The 22,316-nt window shown below is 40.3% G+C and overlaps 1 protein-coding gene across 1 annotated transcript in view; it reads left to right on the top strand.

Moving 5' to 3' along the window:
- Window positions 1-22,316, top strand: part of UNC13C (unc-13 homolog C) — a 402,367-nt gene that overhangs the window by 374,050 nt on the left and 6,001 nt on the right. The window contains exons 31-32 of the mRNA XM_065411637.1: window positions 20,351-20,443; window positions 21,774-21,933. Of these exons, the coding sequence (XP_065267709.1) occupies window positions 20,351-20,443; window positions 21,774-21,933 (253 nt within the window). The remainder of the gene's footprint in view (window positions 1-20,350; window positions 20,444-21,773; window positions 21,934-22,316) is intronic.

Genomic DNA, 22,316 nt, shown 5'->3' with positions numbered 1-22,316 from the left:
TCTAGAAGGTGTTACACTATACTAGAAAAAAGATGGAGAGTTTAGGTTCAAGCTTGACTAGCATGTTATAGCTAAAGTTAATCTAAACTCTAGCACTTTTCCTAGTCAAGATAAAGCCTTTGAAGTCAAAGGCCAAGTTGTTTTTACCTTCAATAGGGGAGCAGGAGCAGGTTGAAAACAACTAAAGTAGAACAGCTTCTATTTTTGTAGGTTGCGAATACTGACTATGTCTGTGCATCAGAGATTTGATCTGTGGGATCAATCTCAGTAGATGTTTCTCAAAAATGGTTCGTAAAAAAGATTCATACCAATTTCCTCCCAGCAATCACCTTCTCGTGGAACAAAGTTACACTTTACTTGTTACTTTTGGTTAGATCAGTTTAAAAGCTAGCTTGTGATTGATCTAGTGTACTAACTTTATAACAATTTTGCACATTTCCTTCTGATCCTTTCCATACTAATCAGTAATTACATTACAGTGGATGCTATTAAAATGTAAACGTTGTCAAATTGATCACAGTATTTCCACTATTCCCACTCAGAGAACTCTGCTCTTAGTTAACAGCAGCATAAATCCAGAATAATCCCATTAAAAAATCAGTGGAGTTTTTCTTGATTTAAATTGGTAAACAGACCATATTTAGTCCCATGAAAACAGAAAACACCAGATACAATGACAGAGATAAATACCACAGTAAAATGTAGTTGAGCTTTTTTATATTTCAAAAATGTCTAGCATCAATATGGAGCTTTTCCATGCTATACTATTCCATATACAGCATTGTAACATACTCTGATGAGTATGAGCAAGACTGAACCTAAGAATCTATTAATATTTTTACATTTTCTTTTTGTTCTGTGTTAGTACAATAGAGGCCTAGTCCCTGACTGTGGCTCCTAGATACTACCAAAATACAAATATAATAAGTTAATAATAATTTATTTTCAAACATTATAAATATTTTATGTATATGTTTAAAAGTAGTTTTTTAAAATATATCATCTACATTTCATATGAATGCAGATTCTTAGCTTTGATCACCAGTGTGAAAAGAAAGTGTCTTGAACACCAATCGCATTGCAAATTGCTCTAATCTCTTATTAGTAATTATATCGGTAAACTAAAAATGCCAGTATAACATCCAGAATGGCTGTTTATCAACAAGCATATCTATGGAATCTTTCCTAAGGTTTTACAACTAAAGTATATTTGGATATACTGTATTGATCTGTATTAGGACAGAGAAGAAAGTACTGCACATACTTCATTTATTGTAAGATGCATAGGACATAACAAACATGGTTGCTAGATCGCAAAATATTTCTAGTTTGTGAGTTGGAGGCTTTCTTGTGTCAAATGTAAGGTACCAGAGGTAAACATCCCACTCTACTTGGCACTGGGTAGGCCTCAGCTGCTGTATTGTGTCCAATTCTGGGACAAATTGGAGAGAATCCAGAAGAGACCAACAAAAGTGATAAAAGGTTGAGAAAACCTGACCTACGAGGAAAGAGTAAAAAAAACTGGGCATGTTTAGTCTTGAAAGACTGAGAGGAGACATCATGATAGTCTTCAAATATGTTAAGGGCTGTTAGAAAGAGGACAGAGATCGATTGTTCTCTGTGTCCACTGAAGATAGGACAAGAAGTAATGGGCTTAACCTGCAGTAAGGTTTAAATTAGATATTAGGAAAAAAACTTTCTAATTATAAGGATAATTAAGCTCTGGAATAGGCTTCCAAGGGAGGTTGTGGAATCCCCATCATTGGAGGTTTTTAAGAATAGGTTGGTCAAACACCTGTCAGAGATGGTCTCGGTTTACTTAGTCCTGCCTCAGCACAAGGGGCTGGATCTGATGACCTCTACAGATCCCTTCCAGCCCCACATTTCTATGTTTCTGTGATAAGTTTTGAATTGCATAAAATGGAATAATATCATTTACATGCATATGCATTATCATGGCCAAGTGCATTTTACACTAGCCTCAAGAGGTGTTAGGGTAGTTTTGATGTATTTCTTGTGCTTGTATTGTTAATTTACAGTGATTCTATGCAATACAATCAGAATCAGCTACAATTCACAAACTAGTCATTGGTCTGCACTGACCCCTAAATCAGAACCGCTTAATCAAACTCTGATTATATGTGCACATGGTAAATTACAGAAGCAGTATTTTATGACAGATTTTTCTAAAACAAACTTGGCAACATCTATTTCCAATGAATATTGCCCAATAGTAGATTACTTACGAGAGGACTAACAGCAAAACAATTCAACATCATACAGCATTAACTATTTCAATTAATGAAGAGGTTATTGTGATGGAGTCAAAATCTCCCTAGCCAGACACTGATTTAACTCAAATAAATATTAATGCAGGTAAATTATAAATAAGTTGTAAATTAATGTTCTCTCAGAAATCTTCTAGAAAGTCAACAACAAAAATTGGATGAATATACTCAGACATACCTTTATATCTAATATTATAGACAGTCATATTGAACCATCAGTTTTAAAAAGAACTCCTTGACATCAGTGGAGAGTAAACCTGATAGGATGATATGAGCCAGAGTTTTATAACTATTCTTTTATTCACTGAATGTAATTCTGTCCTCAATACATATATAAAATTACTAATTTTACCAACTGGGGAGCTGTACTTGTTTGAGGGTAGGATTGAGCCTGTTATTTTAAAAATCAAAAGCATTTGCTTCCTTTTGCCTTTTTGAGTTATAACAAATCTTTATTGCTATTACTAATTATTTGTATTAGAGGCCTTAACCAAGATGAGGAGCCCATTGCGCTAGGCACTATAAGACACATAGTAAAAGGCAGTCCCTACCCCAGCAGGGTGCCATAAATTAACAATTTTTTTCTCATAATAGACTAGTTAGAAAGAATATCTTATTAGCTTTCACAATGGGGGAAATAGATGGCTCGAGGGACTGATAATGGACTACACAGACTCCCACATGCTGGCAAATGGTTCTAATCCACTGGTAGTGACTGAAAGTCTTTGCCACAAATTGTTGTTGGTGCCCTATGTGAAACTAATTTGATTGTCCCTTTTCCCAGTGACCAAAGACAAAAACCACTCCACAATCAGCATCTTTGTTTGCAGTCTCGTTCTCAGAAGAGAAGCCAAGAATTTAGATTTTCACTCCTTTAGATATATGGGTGGGGCACAGTGAAGAAACTTGCACAGTCAATGTTGTACCTGCTCTGTGGCTTGAGGTTGCCATTGACTGTTGATGTGGGACCTTTCACAGGCACTAAAAACAAGTACTTTATTTTCTAAATGATCAAAAGGGCAAAACATTACCCTAAAATTTCATGGTTTTTTGAATGCTCGGGGTTCCAGTAGTGCAGAGGTTCCCACTTAACAAGCCTAATGAGAACTTTCTTGGACTGTGTGGGAGGGAGAAAGCCAAGCCAAGCAATTGCAGAAGTCTGGAGATAGGAAATGGGGTGGGGATCACATAGATTCAAAGGGGCTAGGCCAGTGTTTCCCAAACTTGGAATGCCGCTTGTGTAGGGAAAGCCCCTGGTGGGCCAGGCTGGTTTGTTTACCTGCCCCATCCACAGGTCTGGCCAATCGCGGCTCCCACTGGCCGCGGTTCGCTGCTCCAGGCCAATGGGAGCTGCTAAAAGTGGTGCGGGCCGAGGGACATTCTGGCCGCCGCTAGATTCATAACTTTCAGTGGGCTTTGACCGTCACTGTATTGTCTTCCTATCAAATAATAGATTATAAAGTTGTTATTATGTGTAGTACAGAAGTCTCTCTGGCACAAACAAGAACTGTGGCTTCCATATACACCTCTACCTCGATATAACGCGACCCGATGTAACACGAATTCGGATATAACGCGGTAAAGCAGTGCTCCGGGCAGGCGGGGCTGCGCACTCCGGCGGATCAAAGCAAGTTCAATATAACGCGGTTTCACCTATAATGCGGTAAGATTTTTTGGCTCCCGAGGACAGCATTATATCGAGGTAGAGGTGTATCTGGGAGAGACTGTAGTATCTCTCTGACACTGAGTGGGATGTTCAGTGGATCCTAGCATCCTAAAATGAGGTCAGTTCTCCACTCCATGGATATGTATAGGTTCTGTAGATGTGAGTGGAAGCACACATGAATAGTTTTGTTTCCTTTGAAAGCTCTTTTTTTATGAATTCTCTTGACCCCGAGTTCAAGAGAATTGAACCTGAGTTCAAAAAGGCCATGCCTTTTAATTGCTTGAAACTAAATTTCTTAAAACTAAATGCTAAAATTTAACTGTAAACGCAGAAAACAACAAAATGACATTCAGCTTCGAAAAATGCACATGAATGATCATGCAAACCATGGAAATTCAGGGACAGGAAAAATGGACCGGGAGCTATGGTGTGACCACACCTGAAATACTCTCTTCAGGTCTTGTCACCTCATCGCCAAGAAATTATTAAGAAATCAGAGGGAGTTTAGTGAAGAGGAATAAAAACAGGAGGCTTGAGCGAGAAATATAACAGTTTACAAATATTTTAAGGATGAAAACAACAAGGAAGAAAAGAGATTATTTAACATAATTAGAAGGGCATAACTGGGAATAATGGGATGAAATTAAGAAGAGGAGAATTTAGGGTAGATTTTGGGGGGTACAGGGTATCTTTCTAACAGTGAGACCTGTGAATAACCTCCCTGGGGAAGAACATAAGAACATAAGAACGGCCGTACCGGGTCAGACCAAAGGTCCATCTAGCCCAGTATCCTGTCTACCGACAGTGGTCAATGCCAGGTGCCCCAGAGGGAGTGGACCTAACAGGCAGTGATCAAGTGATCTCTCTCCTGCCATCCATCTCCATCCTCTGACAAACAAAGGCTAGGGACACCATTCCTTACCCATCCTAGCTAGTAGCCATTAATGGACTTAACCACCATGAATTTATCCAGTTCTCTTTTAAACGCTGTTATAGTCCTAGCCTTCACAACCTCCTCAGGTAAGGAGTTCCACAAGTTGACTGTACGCTGCATGAAGAAGAACTTCCTTGTATTTGTTTTAAACCTGCTGCCTATTAATTTCATTTGGTGACCCCTAGTTCTTGTATTATGGGAATAAGTAAATAACTTTTCCTTATCCACTTTCTCCACATCACTCATGATTTTATATACCTCTATCATATCCCCCCTTAGTCTCCTCTTTTCCAAGCTGAAGAGTCCTAGCCTCTTTAATCTCTCCTCATATGGGACCCGTTCCAAAACCCTAATCATTTTAGTTGCCCTTTTCTGAACCTTTTCTAGTGCCAGTATATCTTTTTTGAGATGAGAAGACCACATCTGTACGCAGTATTCGAGATGTGGGCGTACCATCGATTTATATAAGGGCAATAATATATTCCCAGTCTTATTCTCTATCCCCTTTTTAATGATTCCTAACATCCTGTTTGCTTTTTTGACCGCCTCTGCACACTGCGTGGACATCTTCAGAGAACTATCCACGATAACTCCAAGATCTTTTTCCTGACTTGTTGTAGCTAAATTAGCCCCCCAACATATTGTATGTATAGTTGGAGTTATTTTTTTCCAATGTGCATTACTTTACATTTATCCACAATAAATTTCATTTGCCATTTTGTTAAATTTCATTTGCCAAGGATGGAAGTCCCATCATTTGGCAGGTTTCAAATTAGACTATGAAATACTAGTACTGGAAGCTATACTTCAGTCAACACATTATTGAGCCCAATATGGGGCGGGGGGGTAACTGGTTGAAATGCTATAGTTTATGTAATACAGTCAGACTAGATAATCTAATTGGTCTTTTTTCTGGTCTTAAAAATCTACGAAGGCTCTAATGACCCCCTTTGTGAGCTTTAAATTACCAATTGGTAACCCCCTTCCCCACCTCTTCAACATAAATCACCCATGATTTTTCTGGGCTCATCAGGGACCCTTCCCAAAGCGTTATGAGGCTCGTTCTTTGCAAGCCTTAGGTGGCTAGTTTGCAGCCCCTAACAACCTCACCTGCAAATCTTACTATTCCTGTTAGCCCCTACCAAACCAACACTGGCTTTCCCCCAATGAATGTAAGTGCACTTGTCAATCTAATGAACCTAAGTGAGCTGTTTCCTGATGAATGTGTAGAAGCTCACCAGCCCTTCTTGATGAACCTAAATAGAGCCATAGCAGTAAATTAGTGCCACAAGTGTCATTAACAGGAGTTTTGGATATGTCTAAAGTCATTGTGTTTCACAGTGAAACATTATTTTGTAAAAACATGGTCCAGGGGAGTCTTGTTATTAGGATTGCCAACTGGTTAATCGCACAAACCCCAAACACCATTGCCCCGCCCCCAACCCCACCCCTTTTCCGAGGCCCTGCCCCCGGCTCACTCCAGCCCCCTTCCCTCCAGCTCTCGCTTTCTCCCCACCCCCACTCACTTTCACCAGGCTGGGGCAGGGGGTTGGATTGCGGGCTCCGGGAGGGAGTTTGGGTGTGGGAGGGGGCTCAGGGCTGGGGCTGGTGGTTGGGGTGCAGGGGGGACTTCGGGGTGCGGGCTCTGGCAACCCTACTTGTTATAAAGGTCACAATAGACCCAAAAAAAAAAAAAAAGCCCCTGTTGGAATCCTATAAATGTCTTCTGGAGCAATGTAATACCTTTACGCTTTGGCAGTTCTGCCTTTATATTTGGCATTGTGCATATTAATGAGCTCTCTGACCTTTCTGTGCTCCTTAAGGGTGCTGCACCAATCTCTATATAGGACATAATTATATCCCTACAGCTCAGTGGCCATTCTCCAACTTGGGTTATGGTCCAGGCAAATTTCGTCCCATCCTAAGTATTTGCTATGATTTGTTTTTTACAAAAGGTCACAATCTTCCAAACATGTCCTGCAAATCTTGCCAGTGCAGTGCAGGTTTGTGAAAAAGTGGCAAGGTTCCCAGGGACAATGGGGGAAAACAGGAATAGAGTCTATCATTGCCCTTGTAAAGGTGCAGCTATAAGAGTAGGCCTGCTGTTGCAGCACATCTACATGGTTAGAGTGGTGTCTAGACACACCGATAATGTAGATTAGAATCTACACAAATCATTAACCCATCACCTTTTTCTGGGATTCAACAATAGTGAAAAATGAAAAAGTTAAAAGAAAACAAAAGTTAGGATGATCACAGCTGCTGTTAATTAAGGCTGTAATTACTGTGGAGGAACTGACAAGGATAAGTCTCCACTAGAAGAACAAAAAATTTGTTCCATTATCACCGCCCCCGGCCCAGAACGTCAGACTCCTATGCAATACAAAGGGAATCAGTGTCCTCAGTTTTCAGAGTAGCAGCCGTGTTAGTCTGTATCCGCAAAAAGAACAGGAGTACTTGTGGCACCTTAGAGACTAACAAATTTATTAGAGCATAAGCTTTCGTGGGCTACAACCCACTTCTTCGGATGCATATAGAGTGAAACATATATTGAGGAGATATATATACACACATACAGAGAGCATGAACAGGTGGGAGTTGTCTTACCAACTCTGAGAGGCCAATTAAGTAAGAGAAAAAAACTTTTGAAGTGATAATCAAGATAGCTCAGTACAGACAGTTTGATAAGAAGTGTGAGAATACTTACAAGGGGAGATAGATTCAATGTTTGTAATGGCTCAGCCATTCCCAGTCCTTATTCAATCCTGAGTTGATTGTGTCTAGTTTGCATATCAATTCCAGCTCAGCAGTCTCTCGTTGGAGTCTGTTTTTGAAGTTTTTCTGTTGTAAGATAGCCACCCGCAGGTCTGTCATTGAATGGCCAGACAGGTTAAAGTGTTCTCCCACTGGTTTTTGAGTATTATGATTCCTGATGTCAGATTTGTGTCCATTAATTCTTTTGCGTAGAGACTGTCTGGTTTGGCCAATGTACATGGCAGAGGGGCATTGCTGGCACATGATGGCATATATCACATTGGTAGATGTGCAGGTGAACAAGCCCCTGATGGTATGGCTGATGTGATTAGGCCCTATGATGATGTCACTTGAATAGATATGTGGACAGAGTTGGCATCGGGCTTTGTTACAAGGATAGGTCCTGGGTCAGTGTTTTTGTTCAGTGATGTGTGGTTGCTGGTGAGTATTTGCTTTAGGTTGGGGGGTTGTCTGTAAGCGAGGACAGGTCTGTCTCCCAAGATCTGTGAGAGTAAAGGATCATCTTTCAGGATAGGTTGTAGATCTTTGATGATGCGCTGGAGAGGTTTTAGTTGGGGGCTGAAGGTGACAGCTAGTGGTGTTCTGTTATTTTCTTTGTTGGGCCTGTCTTGTAGGAGGTGACTTCTGGGTACTCGTCTGGCTCTGTCAATCTGTTTTTTCACTTCAGCAGGTGGGTATTGTAGTTTTAAGAATGCTTGATAGAGACTTGTAGGTTCTTGTCTCTATCTGAGGGATTGGAGCAAATGCAGTTATATCTTAGAGCTTGGCTGTAGACAATGGATCATGTGGTGTGTCCTGGATGGAAGCTGGAGGCATGTAGGTAAGTGTAGCGGTCAGTAGGTTTCCGGTATAGGGTGGTATTTATGTGACCATCGCTTATTAGCACAGTAGTGTCCAGGAAATGGACCGCTTGTGTGGATTGATCTAGGCTGAGGTTGATGGTGGGATGGAAATCATTGAAATCATGGTGGAATTCCTCAAGGGCTTCTTTTCCATGGGTCCAGATGATGAAGATGTCATCAATGTAGCGCAAGTAGAGTAGGGGTGTTAGGGGGCGAGAGCTAAGGAAGCGTTGTTCTAAGTCAGCCATAAAAATGTTGGCATACTGTGGGGCCATGCGGGTACCCATAGCAGTGCCGCTGACTTGAAGGTATATATTGTCCCCAAATGTGAAATAGTTGTGGGTGAGGACAAAGTCCTAGTGTCCTCAGTCTCTTTCAGTTTCAAGATTTATTACTCTTTTTCATTCCTCACAGTGCTAGAGATGTAGAAATTTGAGGAAAGCCTCAAGGTTTAAGAATTTTTCCTTGGAATTACCAGCAATATAATATGATGACCACTAATGAGCTTGAAGCAGTTTCAAAGGGGAGGACTGGCTGCCAAAATGTAGGATAGTCACAGTTTGCATTCCATAATGAGAAGTGATGTCTTAACAACTGATTACATGACTATATTGAAACACTGTGCCACAGGCATAGAGCTATTAAAGTATGCATGCCTTTTTGAGAGGAAGACCTACATTGCTGAGGACAAGGACAGATTCTCTTGGGGTAAAAGGAAGCACCACGACTGACTCCCATGAAGTTTGGGGAGTTTTATTAGTAGCTAAATATTGCTGTATATTGCTATGTTGATTTTTAGATACAACAGACTAAGGTTGACCACTACAATATTGGTCTTGAAAAATGTATTCAAGGGTAAAAAAATTAGTTATAAATAAATTGAGCAATACCGTGATCACCCTCAAAAGCTTGCGAGTTTTGCCTTAGATAAATAGATATGATTACCTAAGGAATTGCAGCATGAACTGAATTTTCCTGTATTTATGCTGAAAATACCCCAAATAGGGAATGTTATTTAGGCAGGAATTTTTCAGACTCAGGTGTGTGAAATGACATGATTGGAAACCCTAGCGATTTGCACGTCCATGCCTCTTCACACATACACAACACCAACTTGCATGCATGGATTGGGTGTTGTGTATATGTAACTGATGACTGAGCTTTTTTCTACATGGAGTTTTAGAAATATGAGACCTAGATGTTTATGGAAATTGGCAAATTTTAAAGGGTAACCACTGTATATCTGGAAATTTTTGCTGCAAACTGTAATTATACACCTCCATAAAAATGCAATGTCATTATAAATAAGTAATCACATCAATGAAAATTTTAACATGCGTCTGCCTGGAAATATTTGAGACCTATCATTACTCTACGTACTGGACCTGTAGTACATTGTAGTCCATTAGAGTGGCATAGAATATACTTATACATTACTGCAAAGAATGTCAAAAGGGGGGGGCATATATCTATTATACTTGCCAATGTCTGAGACTGGGAAGTAGCGCACAGCTCTTAGCACATGGCCGCAAGTAGCTTGCAGTTGAAACATGATCTTAAAAAAAAACAATTAAAGCCAAATTACTTGAAAGTCACATGCTCAGAAATAGAGAAAGTGTTTTTGTTTTTTAAAACTTGTTTGGGTTCCAACTTTCTGTACCATGACATTGCCAGCTTTTCAGTGACACCATTTTTTGGATTTTAATAATATTGCCAAAACTGCCATTCTACTATTCCCATTTCTCAGATTGCCTGGCAAGGCTTCCAGAGCACAAAGGGAATGGCTCTCTGAAATGTGCCACTCCTGCTATTTCAAATGATCAACCGCCCCTCTGCACCATTGAGTAATGTCGTCTCTAATAACCCTTCCTTTTAATCTATGACAGCCTCGCCAGTGAAATTATGCGTTAAAAGGACTTCTTAAAAATAAATATATTGCACCATGTTATACGTGCTGCTCCTGTTTCACAGCTTCTAGATTATGATGGTGACAACCCACTGTGTCAATTTACTTGTGTCAAAGTGCTCTCTATGGGTGGGAGATATACAGTCTGACCTGTCCTCGTTGCTCTTATTATTGTCTTGCACAGTCTGGGACATTTTCAAGGAGAGCCAGACAGTTCAAACTATGTGTCTATTTATCACATAAAAGAGAACTGTGCACAGTAGTGCTGATCAGTCAGGGATGTGTCCTCTTGCTTGGTCGATCAGTTCTCAGGGTAACTATACTGTATAACTCGCTCCTTGTGTTGAGCTGGAATTGCACCTTTGTGGTTCAGTGTTCTCCCCCAGTTGTCTTTGCGCAGAAAGTATTCCCCTCGGGAGCCAAGACAACATGTATATTTATCATGTGCAAAAGTAAAAATACAGGAGATTAGTGAAATTCCATTTTCTTCTAATATTGAATTCCATTATGACATACATATATAAAATATATAATTCTAAGGGGGGAAATAATCAGGGACATTTTAAAAGGAGATAGATGAAGATAAGTGGGAAGCTGCTAGAGACAGCATAACCCTACCACAACTGAAATAATCCATTTTGAAAAGGAAAAAAGTTATTTTCTAATATACAAAATTGTCTGACATTCAGGTGTTATTTATACTACCTCATTTTCTCTGAGTCCCTTTTATTTCTGCTGGTCTAAACTTTTTTCCATCCAGCCCTAGCAGTTAGCTTCCAAACCTCCCCTGAGGTGACAAACCTGAGCTTTTCAGCATTAAGTAACTCAGGTGGGACAATGAACCCTTTGCCATACAAATGCACTAACACTCACTTAAGTGACTTAAACATCTTTTACACTTAACAGATGTATAATTCTGTTTTACTTTGCAACAAGCATCTAGACAGAGCTGATGAGGACTTTTGAGACACCTCAGAATTCCATGGCCACCAAAATGATTATGAGGCTAATCCAAACTGTTGCTGGCTCAACTCAGCTAGCCACTTTCTTGATCTGTGGATTGTGTTTGGATTGTGACTGAAGGTGGGACAACTAGCAATGTTACACCATTAGCTCCTATGATATGAGATTGGAATATGGCATCTGTTTTGAGCGTCCACTTCCAGAGCCTAATGGAACCCATCCTGGAAGGCTCTGAAGATGAATACTTGTTCCCCCAACTCTATCAAGGTTTTTATAGGACTGGCAATGATCTTTTATATTCAGCTATCAATGAAGTGCCCTTAGATATCCTATCCCCTGGATTTGTCAAGATGAGTTTTGATTGGTAAAAGACCTGTCACAACTGAAAGGAGAGGAAAGATGACTAGAGTGCTGGTGGATGAAGTAGCGTTCAAAATCTGATCCATTCCATCTTAAAGATTATTGAAAAGCTTATACCATAGCTATGCAAGAGGCAGAGAAGATTGATTTGCCTCCTTCATAGCATTGAATAAGTGTCAATCACTCAGCCATATTGTTTTGAGTAGTGGACAATCTAGTTAAATCAGGCTGCTTTCCAGTCAGTGGCTGGTACAGGTCCCTCCCATTGTATTGAAATTTCTACTTTGCAGAAAAAAAATCAAGGAAATATGGACTTAAGTCTCTGCTTCTATGGATGCAGAGTGATTTCTGGAGGGTATATGTGCTAAGTCTCCTCTGGTGGAGTTTATGCCAGTGACATTCACTGACGCACTACAGATTCTGGGAATTCTGCATTGCATTTCCCTCCTTCCCATGGCACTTTGGACACATGTCCTTCCTGACTGGGGAAAGTCAGCAGGGAAGAATTGGGTCCATTGTTGATGGAGACTCCCTTATAGAGAGTCACCTTCCCAACCTCTATAAAAGACTGTTGTGCAGCCATCATTCCTACAAGTCATTGCTAGATGGTCATAAAACAGTAACAACCAGAAATCCTATTTTTTAATCTGCATGTAGCCAAGAGGTTGCAACTGTTTCTTTCAGATGCAGGCCTAATTACTATGGTCTATACCTCTGTCCCCTCAAGATTAGATTATTGCAATGTGTGCTCTAATTCAACTCAAACTCAAAGTGGAGTAGAATGAGGTGGCCTGTTTGTTAAGTAGAGTTTCTCATTGTGAACACATGACACCAGTGTTTTGAGATCTCCACTGGCTGCCTTTTGGGTTCAGGGTGGAATACAACACATAGTTTTGATCTATAATGGGCCCGGGACCTTTCAGAGATTGCCTTTCCTCTATCCCCATGCAATAGTCTACATATAATTAGCAGACACTCCTAAAGCAGGAGATTCCTTACTAAAAAAATAAATAAATAAAGAGGAAGATCTTGGCAGGGTACTCTCCATAAGTGACCCTCATATCTGCTGACATGTAGAGCATGCACCAAAATGCAGATCTCTTCCCAGGCTTTTGAGAAGGGACAAGTGCATGGAGCAGTCTGGCATCTGTGACTGGGCATAAGTTTTTCCTTCTCCCTTTCCAGTTTTGTGGAGACTTTTTTGTTGCTTTACAATAGAGTGACTGCATTTTTAACAGCACTGCAGAGGTGCTTTTTAATGTTCTGATTGCATCTCAATACATAAAATGTAAAATCAGAGCTCTGGGGTGTGGGTAGATTCCACTGGTAGATAAGGCTTTTCAATATGAAGTCCATTAGTATGTTTATAGGGCTTTTGATGAGATGAATTGCAGTGTTAAAGAAGGAAAAGTGCTATCATGCTCTGCAGGGCTATTTGCTGTCAGGAGAACTGATCTATTATATGGCTTAGGGTAAAAGCACCTTCCTCTAGACTAATCTGAATTGCTAAGAGTGTCGTACTGTGGAGGCTGTTCCTGAATTGTGACCTCTCAGAGTCTGGCAGTAAGAAAGGAAAGACACACACACAGATCAGAGACTTTAGCATGAACTGTGATATTTCTTGGAGTGCTATGATAGTTGACATTTGCAAATGCTCAATGTTCTAAAGATCTCTATCCAACTTGTTCAGCAGTTCAATGAGAAAGAGGGCTGGAGACTGGAAAAATAAATAAATACTTTCATTTCAACATTTTGTATTAAGTCAGCTTATGCTGTCTAAAATGAATTGTAGCAAGGACTCTCCTGTTTGTTGTGCTTAAAGTGGCTGTGCTAACTGCAGTGGTTTTTGGTTTAAAACTCTTCATTATTTGATGTTTTTAAATATAGTATGAGATTTCTCTTATGCCTACAGCACACCGTATTATAGATAATGTGCTAGGCATACACAAAACTTGCAGTACCCTTTAAAGGGCTTCTCTATATTAATGGCCACAAATGGGGCAAATAAAACTCTATAAGAAAAAGTACTCTAGTTCATGATAGGAATATGTTGCGTAGGTTGACAGCTGTAAGAAACTGTAAGCTACATTTTGCTCTCAGGTTAGCTGAAGTAATTATGAAGAACTTCACTGGAGTTAAATTCAATGGAGCTAGTGCGGGGTTTCACTGCTGTAACTGAGAGCAGATTTCATCCCAATTTGATCTAGGGTCACATGCATTGTCTCTTATATGAGGCAAAAACCTTGATCAGGTCTAGCAGAGACTTCAAGTGTTTCGTTGCAAATAATATCTGTTGCTAACGTAGCCTCCCCCCCAACTTTTTTTTTTTTTTTTTGGAGACTTGTTCATCAAACATTCCTGATTTCTGCAAATGTGAGAGCCATGGGTGGGTACGGTAATGTCTTTAATTGGAAATTGGACCTACTTCTGTTGGTGGAAGAGACAAGCTTTTGAGCTTTACGGAGCTCTTCTGACCTGAAGAACTTCACTAACTAGACGATAGTAATGCTTAACCAGATTCTACCTTTTGAATAGTTCTTTACTCTGTACCCTTGTCTTCACTACAAAAAAATAGGTAACAAGTTAGCTTACTTGAGGTAAAATCCTAGTGAAGATACGGCAGTTTTTAGTTTCCACACAAGTTAGCAGGTCAAGTTAAAGCCTAAGCACACTTGAGTTAAGGACACACCTTTTTTCATAATTAAGACAAGGTCTTTAAGTAGCCCCACTGAAATCAAAAGGAATACACATGCACTACTCAAAACAGGTAAACAGGCAGAATCTGGTCCTGCAAGAGTAGTGGTCGTGACAGCTGTGTTTTAAATGCATTGTTTTTCTTGACAGAATATTTTACATACAATTTTGTGTTCAGCTAAAAATTGTTATTCCAGGAAGCAGAAATTGAGTGTCATTGCTAACAAATAAAGGCTGGACAGTGATGAATGGGTTAGAGAACACTTTTGTGACGTTGTGCAGTCTACATGGTTTTATAAAAACATGATAATAAGTGAATATAATGTAACTGGGATAGTTTTATAAAAAAATTGATAATAAGTGACTATAATCCAAATGGGATATGCTCCTTCTTTAGCCAGCTATATCTATTCATCCTTTGTACTTATATACCATTTTCTACTTAAGGTTAAGAATATGGGCTGTATGCTTGCTTGATTTCTAAGTAAGCTTGGTGAGGCATTTGGTCAGGTTCTTTAGGAAGGAATTTGCCAGGTTAAGTACCTGATCGGGAAACACTTGGGGAACAATGCATCTTGGAATGCTCCAATCCACATAAGAAGTCTTCCTGGAGACATGCAAGATACCATGTGGACAATGGCGTCAGCCTGTAAAGACTGAGTCATGCAGGGGCATGTGACTTGCCCAGGTGTCTCCAAAACTCCATCTTGGAGCTGGACTTTGCATAGGAGGGAGGAGGGGGGTCTCCTCCCACAAGAGAGAGCCTATTTAAGCCTGGGGGAGACCCCTCCATTTTGTCTTCAGCTGGCTAAAGAAGGAGCCTTTCCACCCCCCCCAGGATACTTGAAAGAAACTGAAACAAAAGACAGACTACAGGGGTTGTGAGAGATTGCTGGACCCAGGCTAAAGGGAGAGTAGCCTGTAAAAGGGAGCATTCTGGAACTGGTGAGGAACTTATCTGTATTTAGTTTGATTAGGCATAGATTTGCGCATTTTATTTTATTTTGCTTGTGACTTACTTTGTTCTGTCTGTTACTACTTTGAACCACTTAGATCCTACTGTCTGTATTTAATAAAATCACTTTTTATTTAGTAATTTACTCAGAGTATGTATTAATACCTGGGGGAGCAAACAACTGTGCATATCTCTCTATCAGTGTTATAGAGGGCGAACAATTTATGAGTTTGCCCTGCATAAGGTTTATGCAGGGTAAAACGGATTTATCTGGGTTTAGACCCCATTGGGAGTTGGGCATCTGAGTGCTAAAGACACTCCTGTGAGCTGTTTTTGGGTAAACTTGCAGCTTTAGGACAAGTGATTCAGACCCTGAGTCTTTGTTAGAGCAGACTGGAGTGTCTGGCTCAGCAAGACGGGGTGCTGGAGTCCAGAGCTGGCAGGGAAAACAGGAGCAGGGGTAGTCTTTGCACATTAGGTGGCAGCTCCCAAGGGGGTTTCTGAGGTGAGGAACTTATCTGTATTTAGTTTGATTAGGCATATATTTGCACATTTTATTTTATTTTGCTTGTGACTTACTTTGTTCTGTCTGTTACTACTTTGAACCACTTAGATCCTACTGTCTGTATTTAATAAAATCACTTTTTATTTAGTAATTTACTCAGAGTATGTATTAATACCTGGGGGAGCAAACAACTGTGCATATCTCTCTATCAGTGTTATAGAGGGCGAACAATTTATGAGTTTGCCCTGCATAAGGTTTATGCAGGGTAAAACGGATTTATCTGGGTTTAGACCCCATTGGGAGTTGGGCATCTGAGTGCTAAAGACAAGCACACTCCTGTGAGCTGTTTTTGGGTAAACTTGCAGCTTTAGGACAAGTGATTCAGACCCTGAGTCTTTGTTAGAGCAGACTGGAGTGTCTGGCTCAGCAAGACGGGGTGCTGGAGTCCAGAGCTGGCAGGGAAAACAGGAGCAGGGGTAGTCTTTGCACATTAGGTGGCAGCTCCCAAGGGGGTTTCTGTGATCCAACCCGTCACAGTGTTCTACTACCACCAGTGGCGTAGTCGAGCAGGATCTGTGCACAGCTGATTGCTTTGAGATACTGGTAGTGATTTTAAGTGAGTTTTAAGTGTGGTGGCTGGAGAACAGACAAAGTGGTTACTGGTTTGTTATTTTCTGTTTGCTTATTTCGGGAAAGGGAATTAGGGACAGAAAAGGAAGCAAAATAAGTAAGAATGAATATCAAAAGAAGCTAAAACTACACAAGTTGCAAATTGCCCAGAAAGACTGAACAATGGGCGCTGGGAATGTCTCTGTTAACTAAGAAGCCCCTGAGCTAAGTGCATCTCAGTTTCAGTGAACTGCAGATGGGTGTGGCCCAACCTCTGTCTGTGCTGAAGCTGACTGGAGTGTCTAACCTAGCAAGACAGGAGGGGAGGGGTGCCTGTTCTGGCAGGAGGGTGTTCTCTGTGGTATCCCAGCTCATCGAGTGATGGTCTCAAGGGAAGACAAATGGAAATTGATATACAATTTGCCTGGGAAAAGGCTGACCTGGAAAAAGAAAAGGCTGCCCACCAACCTGGACTTAAGAGACAAAGCAATTAAGACCCAGAAGCATGACCTGGCTGTAATGGAGTGGAAGAGGTGCACAGAGACATGTATCCTGGAGCTGGAAGTTGGGGTCCTGGTGACTGCTGCGGTGGGAACAAACCCCAAGGACTCTAGCTGGAAGCAAACCCAACCTGAGTGAAAGGGGGGGGATTTTGCTGGCCAGCGAAAGGTCCCTCATAGCTGGTAGCTGTGAGCCTACAGCTGGATCAGGGTCTCTTTCCCTTTTGGGGGACACAGGAGTGTCTGCCCCATAGGGGAGCCCAAAAACGAATTTTAGGTATACTGCCTCCGCCATGGTCAGTGTCCAAGTCTCTGGCAGTAAGTTCAGGAGGAGGGTGTGACGTTGTGCAGTCTACATGGTTTTATAAAAACATGATAATAAGTGAATATAATGTAACTGGGATAGTTTTATAAAAAAATTGATAATAAGTGACTATAATGCAAATGGGATATGCTTGGTGCAAAAGGTCTCTTGTAAGGTATCATTACAAAGCTTATAATCTACTGAGTATGATCATCTGATTTGTATAAATGTACCACTCTTGTATCTAAAACTAGAAATATAAAATGTAACTCTGAGGGCCTATTGTAATTATATAAAGTGTGGGCCATTAAGGATGGTTTGGAATCTTGATGACTCCCATTAACCAGGACCATTGTCTGCAGATGGCTGTTTACCTGTGAGTCTCCCTGTATATGTGTGTGCTGGCAAGTGAGTAATGAAGTCTTGCAGTGACATGTGATCATGTCACCTGAACTGGAATCCATCTTTAACCTGGTGCTTTTCCAGTGGGGGGGGTGGAAACCCAGAAGGACAAAGGGTTCCCGCCTTATGCAAAAGATATATAAAGGGGTGGAACAGAAGAGAGGTGGGAGAGGAGCCATCATGGAGAATCCCCTAGATAACACCTAAGCTGGAACAAGAGCTGTACCAGGGGAAAGAATTGTGCCCAGGCCTGGAAGGTGTCCAGTCTGAGAAAAACTTACTGAAGCATCTCTGAGGGTGAGATTATCTGTATTCAGTTTGATTAGGCATAGATTTGCGCATTTTATTTTATTTTGCTTGTGACTTACTTTGTTCTGTCTGTTACTACTTTGAACCACTTAAATCCTACTGTCTGTATTTAATAAAATCACTTTTTATTTAGTAATTTACTCAGAGTATGTATTAATACCTGGGGGAGCAAACAACTGTGCATATCTCTCTATCAGTGTTATAGAGGGCGAACAATTTATGAGTTTGCCCTGCATAAACTTTATGCAGGGTAAAACGGATTTATCTGGGTTTAGACCCCATTGGGAGTTGGGCATCTGAATGCTAAAGACAAGCACACTCCTGTGAGCTGTTTTTGGGTAAACTTGCAGCTTTGGGACTAGTGATTCAGACCCTGAGTCTTTGTTAGAGCAGACTGGAGTGTCTGGCTCAGCAAGACAGGGTGCTGGAGTCCTGAGCTGGCAGGGAAAACAGAAGCAGGGGTAGTCTTTGCACATTGGGTGGCAGCTCCCAAGGGGGTTTCTGTGATCCAACCCGTCACAACTTTGTTTCCCTCAAAAGGAAAAATCAGATTGAAATACATCACTTCTAGCATATAACAGTTTCCTTTCTTATTGCTAAAGGCTGGTTTTATAGGAAAGTCAGAGAAACTCAGTAGTGGTGGAAGCTGTTGAAACTGGTTAGTCAGTTTTTTGAGTTTAGATATTCACTTGTTCTTGAACTATTTTATTACTACTTTAACATGTTTATTAATACTAATTGATGAAAGATGAAGTAACTTGCATTATTTACTTTTCATTTATTGTGAACTGGATGAGTCAGTAGTTTAATTAGGGACTTAAGATAGTAAAGATTTCTCTGTGGAATTATCAAACTGCACTGCGAAGTCTAATGGCTGCCACTGAAGCTAAACTTCTTGTCACTAAAACCCGCTGTGTAACAAATTGCCTATTTACACATGTCATAAATGGTCTACACCATCTGGTTGATATTGGACTATATCTAGAAGCAACATTTGTATGAGCACCCTGAGATTCAGAAGTGGCAGCTATGTCTCTACTGCTTAAGACATTAAAAAAAACAATAAATACTGTTTTAATTAAAATCTGTGGTTTCTGATTATGATTTTTAACAAGTGAACTCTTGACAGCATTGTGGCCCAACTCATTTAGCAGCTGGCAAATAAAGTGTTCTGTTCTCAAGGTTTCCGATCAAGTAAATTGAGTGGTGAGTTCCCACATCTTAATAGGTCAGAAAAGAAGCTTGTTCTTTGATGCAGTAACCCATGGGATGAGGGTATTTAATTGTCCTTGCAATGCTGAGCCAGTGAAGAGAATGTAACTATGGATTATTCCAACCTGACCAATAAGCATCACTGTAGAATCACATTTCAAGGAAGCCACTGAGATGATGAAGTCTAGAAAAGCATTTTAGGATATGGGAAAGGAAAAACAGGGCAAACACATTGGTTGGGATCTTTAATTTAGGGCAAGATTGTCACTTGCCCAATGCTCCTGAGCAGGAGTGTAAGGCATCCCCTTAAACCCTGCATGGGTTACCTGTGTTTGTGGCTTGCAGGCAATGGGAGAGCAGCTTTTCTGGGGTCCCGTTGCTTCCCTGCACACGCAAGTGGAAGGGGAATGGTTGGACAGGGCTGGGGTGGTCAAGTAAGGAGTGGATGGAGTCTTGACTCTGCACCCTTAACCCCACCAAATCTGTGTGTACTAAATGGTTGCCTCAGGTTAACTAAGGATCACATTGTGACTACCTAAATCACAATTCATTCCCTTGTGTAATCCTGGGACAGTGCAACTGTACAATGCACCTTCCTATGCAGATTGTACTGTTACAGTCCAGCCCACAGACAAAGACATTTGTCTTTATTTGACTTCATATGAAGATGCACTTTTCTGGCACTCCTTAAATAATACAGGAGCAATTTTGCAAATATATATATGCAAGAAAACCTGGATGTGCGCATACATACAGAACTCAGCAAAACAACCAAATTTCATGTTGGCACCAACTTTTTGAATCACAGGCTGAATTTAAGGTTCCTAATGACAGGTTCTCCCAGTCCTACTGAGAATACACACAGGAAGCAGATGTTTGTGGTCACAATGTGCAACAGTTGTAAAGTCACTTATAAAGCTATCACCTCACCTTATCCAGACATTGAATATATTCCAGATGGTTAAGAAAAGAAAATATGGGGGGGGAATGAGAAAACATACTATTTACCTTACATTAATATAAAGTTATTTGTTCACCTGCGTCTTGTTGTAACATACTGGTACTGTCTATTTTCCCCTGAGCTGTTGAGGAGTCAGCAGTATTAAACTCCTGTTTACTTCTGCAGGTCATTCGACCAATAATGCAGTAGGTGAGATCTCTGTACAGGTGGATGTCTTTACACATCCTGGAACTGGAGAACATAGAGTCACTGTAAAAGGTAAGTTTCAAATAGGGACTCTCAAGTAGTAGGGAGGTTATTTTACCTCTGTATTTGGCACTGATGCAACCGCTACTGGAATACTGTTTCCCGGTCTTATGTCCACAGTTCAAGAAGGATGTCAATAAATTGGAGAGGGTTCAGAGAAGAGCCATGAAAATGATTAAAAGATTGGAAAACATGCCTTATGGTGATCAGATTCAAGGAGCTCGATTTATTTAGCTTAACAAAGAGAAGGTTAAGAATTGACTTGATCACAGTTTATAAGTACCTACATGGGGAACAAATATTTGATAATGGGAACAAAAGTCTAACGAGATCCAATGGCTGGAAGTTGAAGATAGACAAATTCAGGATGGAAGTATGCTGTACATTTTTAACAGTGAGGGTAATTAACCACTGGGACAATTTACCAAGGGTTGTGGTGGATTCTCCATCACTGACAATTTTAAAATCAAGATTGGATGTTTTTCTTAAGGACATACTCTAGTTCAAACAGGAATCATTTAGAGAAAGCTCTATGGCCTGTGTTATGCTGGAGGTCAGACTAGATCATCATAGTGAGCTCTTCTGGTCTTAGAATCTAGAAAGGAAACCTGAAGTAAAAAGTTCTAATCACAAAACAGCAAATCTTAGGTATTAATGTACTTCCTTCCCAACAAAAATAATAGCAAAGGCTGTGTCTGGATTTCAAGTTCTCAGGGTCATACTCTGCCCCTATTGATGACATTGGGAGTTGTGTCTGCAGAGGTCAGTATGCAGCATGGCTTCAGTGTGTATTTGCTAGCATGCTACACAGTTGAAATTCATTAAACAGTTCCACCCAACCAACACATACGTTGTGATGTTCCAGATAACACCTCTTATACTTCAGGCATGTAATTTAGTTTTTAAAATGCTGCAGCAGAGTTAGATATTGAATAATTGCACCAAGACTTAAAATATCCAACTTGTAATAAATACTGTCCAACATTGTATTGGTGAAGCTAAAGTCCACAGAAAACCAGTTATGTTTAGATTCATATCTGCTGATTTTTTTTAAGCTACAGTGAATTTGGCAGACCAAACCAGGTGAGAATGTAAATTATTTGTGAAATTGCAGATTGCTGGAATTGTAACTGATATTATTCATACTCCTAATTCAGTGGGGAGCAGACAAAGCTATTGCTGGTTTGTAGAGTGTAGGTTATCTACCAGGAAGATCTCAGGTCATCCTTCTGTGACCTCTCATTGGCTACACTAAGCCTTACTACGTATTTAAGCAAGAATATTTACTAATATTTTGCATTGGGATTCTAAATGCATATCTAATTCCTATTATTCTCTTTAGTTGTAGCAATTAATAACCTAAACTGGCAAACAACATCTATGTTCCGGCCATTTGTGGAAGTCTGTATATTGGGTCCTAACCTAAGTGACAAGAAGAGAAAACATGGAACCAAGACAAAGAGCAACACCTGGTCACCAAAATACAATGAAACATTCCAGTTGTAAGTCTTTTTTTCTTTTAGCTGTCCATTTTATATAAATTGTTACAATTAATTTTGCAGCTAAAGCTGTGAGAACTGAAAATGCTACAGTCCAAGACTGCATATTTCACAGACCATAAGTATAGACACGATTTCAAAACTAAGGTTCTTTCAGTATATAGCGTGTTCGAAAGTCTGGGTTATAGCCTTGTTTTACCCAGGGATTAATTTTGATCTTTGTGTTTTGGGCCTGTAGCACTCCTTTTTGAAGTTCCAGTTTCTGAAACATGGAAGACACGTGGACTTGGAATTAAGGACATTCTGGGAATTGTGCGGATTATTAGTTAGAAATGCACATTCATTTGCACACACAGATGAGACGTTAGATACCTAATTGGTCATTT

This window comes from Emys orbicularis, chromosome 10 (genome assembly GCF_028017835.1).
Source record: "Emys orbicularis isolate rEmyOrb1 chromosome 10, rEmyOrb1.hap1, whole genome shotgun sequence".
NCBI classification, from domain to species: Eukaryota; Metazoa; Chordata; order Testudines; family Emydidae; genus Emys; species Emys orbicularis.
This window is presented reverse-complemented; position numbering and strand designations above follow the sequence as displayed.